General features: G+C 35.4%; 1 protein-coding gene across 2 annotated transcripts in view; it reads right to left on the bottom strand.

The window, feature by feature from the left end:
• Positions 1 to 6,543: 6,543 nt before the first annotated feature.
• Positions 6,544 to 11,672, bottom strand: part of Noc3 (Nucleolar complex protein 3) — a 68,636-nt gene continuing 63,507 nt past the window's right edge. For both annotated transcript variants that reach the window (XM_081763666.1, XM_081763663.1), the window contains exon 14: positions 6,544 to 6,843. In XM_081763666.1, coding sequence (XP_081619792.1) covers positions 6,621 to 6,843 — 223 coding nt within the window. In that variant the 3' untranslated portion in view covers positions 6,544 to 6,620. The remainder of the gene's footprint in view (positions 6,844 to 11,672) is intronic.

Genomic DNA, 11,672 nt, shown 5'->3' with positions numbered 1-11,672 from the left:
TTACTATTCATCTCAGTAATCCCCAAACTATGAATTCGACAATCGTTTTCGATTATTTTTACATATCAACCCACTACCAACTCGTCATATACTAAAAGCGCGCCCTCCTACTAAAAAAGGAATCAATACATATGCCAGGAACTTTTACTTAGAGGGATGTTCAAAATAAAAGGGGATGTATTCACAAAGCAATATATTCTGTAACTCAACTGTTAGTGATAATAACTGGTTTAATGGTCTCCTCCCTCTCAACCTTCATTTATACGTATCAATTTGCTTAAAAAAATTACACGCTGTAATTATTTCTCGGAAGAGACTGTGGTCCAGAAGAGAACTAAGCATGTTTATTTTGTTAATGTCTTGATCGAAACTCCGAAACAATGAAATAATGTGTTTTACAAAACCAGACATGAGAATGTGTTTATTTCGTATTTTGGAAGGAAACAAGTAAATCAGCAAACCTAACACTTTTTTAAAAAAAAATTGATGCAATAAACATATGATACTGATTGATAGAATTGGATTCCTTTTCTATCCAGGGGTGTGTGTAAGAAAATTGATTGTTAGAAGGGTCTAGAATCTGAAGGGAATTATCAAAAGCGCTAAAATTGCAAGGTTGACTGCTTATTTTTTTTTTTAAATGCCGAATTTCAGCTTTCTAAGTTGAGCGGCTGGTGAGATACTAAATTTTTTTGTGCAAAAATTCGGACTCTCCCTACTCCTCCTTCGTATACTATTATAATCAATGTGATATGATAACATCTCAATTGGGGTTGGGTTCTGATATAAACCGAAAATCTTCTTATTCTGTTCTGCCGTTTGGCCATACATAAAATTGAATTACACACACTATTAAGTTATTTAAGTAAAGATACCGTTATAAATAACTACATAAAGTGACTTGTGTCATTCACTTCCCACTAAAGGAGGGAAACGATCCGAAAGCAATAACAGTAATCATGAATAAAAACATTGAAGTACTAAAAATTGCGCAATATTGTGACGAATGGACAGTATGCACGGAGGTAACCTTCGGTAACAAATCTTTTTGGCTGATAAATTCTTACTTTCAATACAGCTTAAATATACATAATTTCATACAGAAAATACAAACAATAATTTGGCAAAATCAAAGAACTAATTTTATTATTACAATAGATGCAAACGCAAAATCAAGTATGTGGGGCTCACCGATAACAGATGACAAAGGCGAAATCCTGGAAGATTTTGTTCTACAAAATGGTTTAAGGGTGATAAATAAAGGTAACAGACCAACATTCACAGGCCCGAGAGGAAAGTCCTTCATTGATGTTACTATAAGTACTATTCAATTAGAGGAACAAATAGTGAACTGGACAGTTCAAGACAATGTAACAACAAGCGATCATGAAGTAATAACATTTAACATTGAAGATACTACCCTTGGAACAAAAGTTGAGAATTATAACATAAGAAAAATAGATTGGGAACTTTTCGAGAAAAACCTGTGCTTACCACAAATTGATGACTACGACGACCTAGATAAATTGGTAACAGATATAGAAAATAAAACAAAGAAATCTCTAGACGAATCAATTCCAGAAGTCAAGACAAAGAAAAAATATAATGACTTTTGGTCCCCAAAACTAGAAAGACTAAAGAAGATAGCAAAAGCAAAAAGAAAAAGCTACCAATCTACAATAATTCCTATACTTAAAGAAAGAAGACTAGAAAATTATAGGGTAGCGAAACAAAAATATACAGAGGAATTATTAGCTGCTAAAAAGAAGAGTTGGGAACTATTTCTAAAAAATAATATAGAACTGGATCAATGGGGGCTTCCCTACAAACTAATCATGCAGAAAATTAACAACATAACGCTAACTACACTAAAGAATAATGATAATTCATATACGAAAACAAGAGAAGAAACTATGCTTAAACTGTCAAATAAATTCTTTCCAAGAGATGACGTAAATGAAGAAACAGATCAACAACGAAAACTAAGAGAAGACTATAACCAAATTATCAGGAAAGAAAATGAAGACGAAATAGACCTAGTAACAAATGAGGAAATCGAACAAATAATAAAGAAATTGAAATCAGGAAAAGCCCCTGGATTAGACGGAATAAAAAATGAAATTTATAAAAAGAAGAAAGAAATATGGATACCTTATCTAACTAAATTATGCAATACTCTACTAAGGAAGAGGAAATTTCCGCTTTCTTGGAAGGAATCAAAATTAATAATATTAATGAAAAGTGAAGATAGGGACCCAACAGATGTAAGCTCCTACAGACCAATATGCCTCCTTCGGAATATTTCCAAAATTTATGAAAAAACAATAGCTTCCAGACTACACAAATATAGGAATATTGAAGGAGATAACTTGCAATACGGCTTTAGGAGGGGCAAATCAACCGAGGTCGCTCTAAATGCTTTTGTGGACAACATTTTGGATCGCAGGAGCGCAAAAAAGTACGTATTAACCTTGTTTGTAGATATAGAAGGGGCTTTCGACAATCTGTGGATCCCCTCGCTGGTACGAAGACTAAAAGAGCTAAAAATACCAGAATACCTAGTGAACACAATAAAAGATTATTTTCAAGACAGAAAAATAATAATAAAAGAAGAGAATGGGGATATTAGCATTAATACACAAAAAGGATGCCCACAGGGATCTATTCTAGGTCCATTGATGTGGGACATTGAATTCCAGCCATGCTTGGAAGCATTAAACAAAAATAAATGCGTAGATAGAGTAATAGCTTTTGCAGATGACCTAGCAGTAATAACATCAGCAAACACAAGAAGGGAAATAGAAGAAAACTCAAAAGAAATAATAAGAATATTGCAAGATTGGAGTTCAGAAAGTAAACTAAAATTATCCAAGAAAAAAACCAAATATATGATTTTCGGAACAAAACTGGCAAGGGACCCAACCATCAAAATTGGAGAAGAAAAAATAAAAAGAGTAAGCGAATTCAAATATCTTGGCATTCAGGTAGATGATAAACTAAATTTTGGTCATCACATAAATTACATTAGTGATAGAGGACAGAAAGTTACCAATAAACTAATAAATATAGCAAGTAATAAATATAAGCTTCCACGAAAAATAATAAAAATATACCACGACTCAATTTTAGGGGCAATTATGAATTATGCTGCCAGCGTTTGGGCTCACAGGTTGTTAGAAAACAATGCACTAAAACTGAAAATAGAAGACCGCAAAGAAACATAATGATCAGACTAAGCGGGGCATTTGGTACTACTCCCCACAATGCACTAGCTGTATTGTTGAGGTTAAAACCAATGCATTTATTAATAATCCAACGGGCGGCAATGTATTGGTTTAAAAAAGGAAACAAAAGTAGGGTACAGGACCTAATAGGGAAAGAAATAGATAACATACAAGACATAGAGCAAGTAATATTAGAAAAGTGGCAACAAGACTGGAATAACTCAGAGAAGGCAAGAAGAACACATAAATTAATTTCAAACATAAATGAAAGACTAAAATGGAACCATTTTGAACCATCTGCAGGCCTTGTCCACTTCCTCACGGGACATGGGCCCTATGGCCAATATTTTCAAAGGTTTGGCTTAAAAGAAGAAGGGAACTGTGGTTGTGGTGAGTTTGGAACTCCGGAACACTATATAATGTGGTGTCCCCTACTAGAAGACCGAATGAACGAGAGGAACAATATAAGAACAGGAAGATTAGAGGATATTATTCGCGAAGAGGAAGACTTTAAAGTGCTGAACAGAATTACGGCTGAATTTTCCGAACGCAGCAAAAAACAATATGAAGAAAGGAATCTAGCAAACAGAAATCAATAAGAAATTAACAGATATATGAATAAATTAGTTTGAATGTGAGAACGTGTATATGGGGCGTTCCTTTCGGACCGGAGGCCTCCTCCAGGATTGCTGGTATTCCGCATGCCCCGGAAGGAAGCGCGGGAGTAAAAGTGAGCTCGACACATCCCCGGACAGACCGGATTGGAACTCCGGATGCGTCGGGCCGGAGTGAATTTCGTGTTTCGGTGGTGGGTTATCGTGCATTCTAATATACAGCACATTAATATCTCATAGAATTAAGAAATGAGACAAATGAACTCGGGTAAAAGAAAACAGTGACCGTCCGCGATCTTGTTGCGTACGCGCCGCTTTCGGTTCCGGTGCACACGGCGGTGGGACACAACTGACCAGGGCCCGCACTAAGTGCTCCGAGTGGGTCCTGGATCCCAAGCCGTTGTATTGGGGACCGTGGACATACGTAAAACAACCGAAGAACATATATCGGAAACAAAATCATCCTACATGAGATAGACAAGATTTAACGAATGCACAAAAGGAACGAAACAAGTGTAATGCGTGTAGTGGAATTAGTCGTTAAAATGTGTTTCACACACAGGAGTGTGATAGTGTAGTATTGCAATATTATAAATACCAGTGTGGACAGTGCTTAATAGTGATAAGTGAAGTGTGTGCTTAGTGATTTTGTAGGAGAGTGTGGTAAATTAATAAAAAACATACAGGAGAGAATCAAATTATGTACAAGGTGAAAAACCTAATCATACAGGGAAACCTGAACGAAATGAAACAAAGAAGAAGAGGGAATACTGCATGGATGAGATAAGTATAGGCAAAAAGCAATGAATGATGATACTATGATAGGATGAATGTTAAGCTCGACTTGAGACAGAACGTAGAGTAGATAAGTTTAATTAGATAAAGAAGACTTGATAATCATTCGAGAATAGTAGTTAGTAGTAAGGATTTGCTGTTTTTTTTTTCTTTAAATTTTATTTTGTTTTGTTTTGATTGTTTTCTCTGTTCAATGTGTTGTGGTTCGCCCTCGTCCTTGTCCTTGTCCTTGTCCTTGTCCCCGCTCTAAAAAAAAAAAAGGAAAATGAATGATGAAATAAAGAAAGAAGAGAAGATTGCAATGATGATAGCCCGTTTCGGTTTAAATCTTCAGGTGCCGAAACCGAAGAGGCGCGTCTGAGCAATAAAATAAAAAAATAAAAAAAAATAAAAAAAAATCACTTCCCACCTGTTTTGCGAATAGAGGCAACCGTAGGGGCCGTAACCTTATTGTACGAGATTATATGCATATGTATAAAGGGACAATAGTCTTTCATCTTTTCTGACAGAAAAGTGCACTTTTTGCTACTAGCTACACTGGTTTGACGTGCTTCCGTTTTATAATCTTCCTAGGGTGAAACAGTAGTATCACCTTCTTCTTTCATGTAACAACCAATATTATTTTCAGGAATGATGCAACTACAAACAACATAGTTTAACTTCAAAGTTTTTCATACTAAAGTGGAATCAAATTTCGATATTAAAGTACGAAAACCGAACATAGAACCAAACAACCAGCTGAACGTTAAAAAAAAAAAAAAAAAAAAAACCTTATTCTTCAACTGGTTCAAATTACAGCCAGGTCTCTGATTTGCCAACTGTTGCACCACTGAATTGTCAGAAAAATACATTTTTCCGACAGCGTTTCCTTCCTTTATGTGAGAACTAAATAATTTAAAATGTATTTTTTGCGCATTTACACGAAAGAAATCCGTTTAAAATACCTTTTGTAGTTTAGCCAACGATTGGATTCCGTGGCGAAAAAAGTCTGGAGTCTGTCATGCGAATAAGTTCTCAACCACGCGCTGCATTAGCTAATACTCATGGAAGGTATTCCCTCCCACGAAGTGACCAAGACCCAGAAGAGGTGGTAGTCAGTTGCAGAAATATTACGGTTGAGGAACGGTTTTATACTGCAAGTCACGGAGAATTTGCACCTTCCTTTGAAATACCTCCGTTGACTAATGCTTCATTCTGGCGGACAAGTTTGTGGTACATTTCATGGAATTTAACACTATAACGATCTACATTGATATTTTAACTTCGCCTGAGAAGGACATGATGGATAATTCCCACCCTAGATCAACATGCCGGCAACAACACATTCTGTGGGTAGAGGGGTTTTAGGAAAACCTTCTTGGATGTTGATTGATTGATCCTGACAATTTACAATTACCATACTAACCGCCCCCCCCCCTTTTTTTTTATCTGAGATAACAATCCGATGCAAATAAACATTCCTGGTTATTCCTTATCAGGTACATTCAGGGAACTGCACGCCTTCAGACGGCGATACTTGTTGGGCGTGTCAATTTCCGTGACACCTATGAGCTCTACTTTTTCACCTTATCGACTGCAAAGAGCCGCCGAATGACATTAATTGGTATGGTCTATGCCTAACTCGTCTGCATGGCACGAACTTTTCCGAGGGTCCGTTTCAACGGTGTTTCTGAGGAGCTCAACCGAACTGTAATAATATACGGACTCATGCATCGTTAATGTATTTTGCGGCTTGCTATGCAGAATGTCCTAAGCTTCAGTTTGTTCAGCTTTTTGTCCTTGATAATGCTGGTGCTTTTTATAGAAAATTCGGAACACTAATATCTTTCTACACGTGAAAATTGGAGAGGACAACTGGTAAACAATAATCACGCTAGCTTCATTGATTACGTAAAATACAATTCCCATCATTACAAATAGTAACATTTTATTCCATGTTTGTTTTCTACATACATTTACATTTTTTTCTTTTAATTAGTTCCTTTTGCTACCTAACTCCATTGGAAATATTTGTTATACACTCCGACCACAAATCGAGATTTTCATTGAAGTCTTCATTAAGAACATTCTCGAAAGCATCTTGGAACATTCTATCCTTGAAATCAGCTTTTATGCTCCCCTTCTTTGGCTTCCCAGGAGGATGAGAAGGAACAGCAGGACGAAACGCCATTTGTGACGTATCATATTCATTAAGCAGATCATCAGGAGACCTGTAAATACGAACGAAAAATGTTAAAATCAGCATCAGCAATTATCAGTGATCTTTAAATATTGAACTTTAATTTATGGTAGTATTACCAAGTAAATCAACTTTTTTAACAGACTAAATTCGTTTCAAAGGAATTAACGGCAACGCACGGACTGTTAACGAGCCGAATACCACAACGTTCACCTATTTTTCACTCTATCAACTATTATTTTTACTTTAATAGCTCATATTTTTTTTAATAGAATAATAAAAGATTCTTACGAATTTCGGTATACTCAATTAGATTTTATTCAGTTTCTTTCCCTCTATATATGAATAAAAGTATTTATACAACACACATTCTCGTATGTTTACATAGATCATTACATTATTATTTCTTTTATAAAAATAATATATTAGAGAATTTATTCTTCTTATCGGCTAACTTGTAAAAATTGGAGCTTTCTTTTTACCACTTGATGTAAAATATTTTATATGTTATAATGTTGCTTCCGTTGTTTTTCAGGCATGTAATATGAAGGGAGATTGACTGGTTCTGCACTTTTAGGTTTTGGCCTTTGAAGAAAAAATTGGTTCAGTTTATGTGCAAACTTTAAAATATTTATCAACATTTCGGTTTATTTTGTATCAATGCGATTTGAAACTTTTACGAGTCTAAAAGGCGGCAGCAAAACTTAGAAGTTTAGGAGAATTATAAGATTTCGTACACAACCACTAGGATCTTCCACTTCGTAACTAGAAGATCCTAGTTCGTACCTTAGAACCACACATTTTATCAAGAACGCAGACCAATATCCTAGCTATCTCCGGCTGATGGTAAGATTCTTACTAATTCATACATGTGTGAGCCGAAACTCAGGCTAATATGTGGATAGAGAGAGATACATTTTACAAGGTGCACACCAAAAGTAAGTGTCGTTTTGTTCTAAAGTCTCGATTTCTTTGTCATTTCAGAAGAACAGTTGCGACGCATAGTGGTCGAAATAACAAAAAAGCTGGGCAAAACCATAAAAATGAACTCCATCACTGGAATGAACGCCTATAGGCTTTTAGTAGGTCAATGTCCGCTTTATATAGAACAGATCTATTTTTTGCATGGTATCACTCGCTCATGAAAGAAACACCTCTCGAAAGTGGAAAATTGTCCGTTCTTGTAAACTTGCTTTTCATGTGGAGTAGTATGACAGAGCTGTTACTCGCAAGTATGTTCATTGTTATGAAATGTTAAATATTGGTATTGTTGATCAGAACAATAGCAATCCTCTACGGACAATAACAGGCCTCTGAAGCACTTCGTATACGCAATGTTTGCATTATTACACTATATTAAAAGTCAATGCTTTGCTATATATTTGCAAACTTTTAAAATTTTACTACCAAGTCCGAAGTTCCTTTTTTTATTTTAACACTTTCTGCGGTCTCTAAATTAATGCTTTTTGTTAGAATTAGCTGCTCCTACTTACCCCCTGGCAAATAAAGCCAGTTTCAATGAGTCCGGGCGCGCGCAATGCTCACAGAGACTGACTGCTAGTCCCATTGCGTGATGTCGTCTTGCCACCCAAACAAATCTTCATGCACATGGTAAATCGCTGGTAGCTGGACTACCAAAAGAAGTACCATGTACATCCCCAATACGAGCTTAAAAAATCAGCAGTGCATGGACATCTTAGAAAACTATTACAGAAATAACACTTTATACACCAGAAGAAGCACTTGAAGCCCTTGCTCTACCGTTAGAAGCCGATGTATCAGAAAGATCAATGTATCAGAAAAGGCGCTTTGTGTAGGGGCAAACTTTACCCATCATATGATAAGATTTTAAGAACCGAACAAAATTGTTATCTTAATAAAGACAGCGTCTATGTGAGTGACATAGAAGTAGAAGTAAGACTTCAGGCACTTCTTAATCATACTGTACGCAGAATAGTCGAACTAGAACAGGAAAGGATAGCGTGATTGTCGCCAGATAACTTAGGCCAAGTAAGTTTAATATCAAAATGGGCCTGCGATAATAGCGGTTGGCACGTACTATAGAAACAACAAAGTGAAACTGACAAGGGACATCACCCAATTGTCCGGCGACAGAAATTTTTGCCATGGTGCATGTTTTCTATTTTTTTTTTTAATAAATTTTAAGAGTTGAGATGTTATTAGAGATTACTGCAGAAGTCCCTTACTATCCTTTGTAAACTAAGTGTTAATGAAAGAACAACCATGTAGATACATATAAGGCCTAAGGACAAGTCGTACGGTATGTATGACCTTGGCGGCAGCCATCTTGAAATCCGCCATTTTAAATTAAGGTCAAGTTTTTTTTAAAAAAAATGGGAATAGGGTAATATGATACATGATTTCGGGCTAGAATTCAATCAAGAAGACAATGTTGAAGCTAGTTTTAAGGTACGCCCATTTGGGGAAAAGTTAGAGGCATATTAATTGTTTATACTTACTACGTGCGTAAGCCCCTTACTTCCGCTTCTAACCCGCGTATTAATGCTAATAAGTAAATAAAAGCTTCGGTAATACATATTATGCCTAGAGGGAAGTGATACGGTAAGGGTATCCTTGACGGCAGCCATCTTGAAATCCGTCATTTTGAATTAAAGTGAGATTTTGAAAAATGAAAACCATAGCATGTGACACCTCATTTTAATAGTACATTTTCCCAGAAACCCAATGGTATGCTTATTTTTAATCTATAGTTAACCAGTATGAATTTAGGACTGCTTCTAATGTGCACCAAACGTCCATTGTTCGATCTTTCAAATTGACAACACTCCTAATTTTCACCGCATGTTTTAAGACTCCAACTGACACTTTGCAATTGTTGTCATGGCTCATGTTTTCTAAATTTATTAAGTTTTTTTAAGAGTTGCGATTTGTCAGTTCATGAATAGTGTTGGGATAAGCATCCAGCAATCTTTCTGAATTTTGAAGACTTGCCATGTAATTATTTATTTCCTATACCTGCCCTTCAAAAACTCGTTTACTGACATGAATCATCGCACAACGAAACAACTCCAACTTTGCATTCAGGTAATACCGAAGACGTAGCTTGTAATGGATAGTAGATGAGACGAGAAATCAAATGAAAATTCACTTCAAAAAGGAAAACGAAATATGATTGTTGTGTAAATTAATGGTCTTTTGTTTTGTTTCATATTTATTTCTTTATTGTACTTTTATATATTTATTTATTTATTTTCTATGGCAATTTTTTAGCTAGTCAAACTCATTCGTTTTCTAGCGATTGTTGTCGATGGTTCATGTTTGTAAGATTTATAACCAGTATTGATCGGGAACCCGATTAAGTTACACCTCTTTATAAACAAGTTACCTGTTTTCATATTATGTTCATGGTACAAACAGCGTGTTGGGAACAGTCATATTATGAATCTTTGATATTTTCTATCATTGTTGCTATTCCTTTAAAGTTGTCTTTATTAAAAATATTTTATTGTTTGTCGTTTGCGCAACATGTAGGCTACATTTCTTGATAATTTTGTGTTCGTATAACACCAATTTGTTATAATTTCATTTGTATTTCTTTATGTCACATAGGTCCATAGGTTCTTCATGTATTCTGGTTTAAAATAAATAATTACATTGCAAGTCTTCAAAATTCAGAAAGATTGCTGGATGCTTATCCCAACATTATTCACGAACTGATAAATCGCAACTCTTAAAAAAGGTAATAAATTTAGAAAACATGAGCCATGACAACAATTGCAAAGTGCCAGTTGGAATCTTAAAATATGCGGTGAAACTTAGAAGTGTTACCAATTTGAAAGATCGAATAATGGATGCTTGGTGCACATTAGAAGCAGTCCTAAATTCATATTGGTTAACTATAGATTAAAAATAAGCATACCATTGAGGTTTTGGGAAAATTTACTATTAAAATGAGGTGTTACATGCTATGGTTTTCATTTTTAAACTTCACTTTAATTCGAAATGGCGGATTTCAAGATGGCTGCCGTCAAGGATATCCTTACCGTATTACTTCCCTCTAGGCATAATATGTATTTTCGAAGCTTTTATTTACTTATTAGCATTAATACGCGGGTTAGAAGCGGAAGTAAGGGACTTACGCACGTAGTAAGTATAAACAATTAATATGCCTGTAACTTCTCCCAAATGGGCGTATCTTAAAACTAACTTCACCATTCTCTTCTTGATTAAATTCTAGCCCGAAATTATGTATCATATTACCCTATTCCCATTTAAAAAACTTGACCTTAATTTAAAATGGCGGATTTCAAGATGGCTGCCGTCAAGGTCATACCTACCATACGACTTGTCCCTAGGTCTTATATGTATCTACATGGTTGTTCTTTCATTAACACTCCGTTTACCAAGGGTAGTAAGGGACTTCTGCAGTAACCTCTAATAACCACATCACAACTCTTTAAAATTATAGAAAAATAGAAAACATGCACCATGGCAAAAATTTCTGTCATCACAAATAATACACATATGTTCTCTATCAGGAAAAAAAAAAATCATTGAAATCGGGGCCGGACAATTGGGTGATGTCACTTGTGAGAATATTCTTCTCGACTCTAATGTTTTCCTGATTTATTTGGTTCCACTGCAACTGTACGCGGCGGGAAATAATAATGTTCGCATTGTTATATGGCAAAATCCCCGTCCATCCTCTACAAGTTATTGTAGGCCAATCAGATTTGAGTTTGAAAAAAAAAAAAAAAAAAAAAAAAAACCTTCGTAAACCTTCAATGTACAGTGATATATAATGTTTTTCTTACTTCTTTAGGCATAAAACACAAACTAAGTCTCTCGATGATGATGGGAAAACCTGCAATATTTTTA

The sequence above is a fragment of the Thermobia domestica genome, chromosome 1 (assembly GCF_964235325.1).
Source record: "Thermobia domestica chromosome 1, izTheDome1.hap1.1, whole genome shotgun sequence".
Classification (NCBI taxonomy): domain Eukaryota; kingdom Metazoa; phylum Arthropoda; class Insecta; order Zygentoma; family Lepismatidae; genus Thermobia; species Thermobia domestica.
This window is presented reverse-complemented; position numbering and strand designations above follow the sequence as displayed.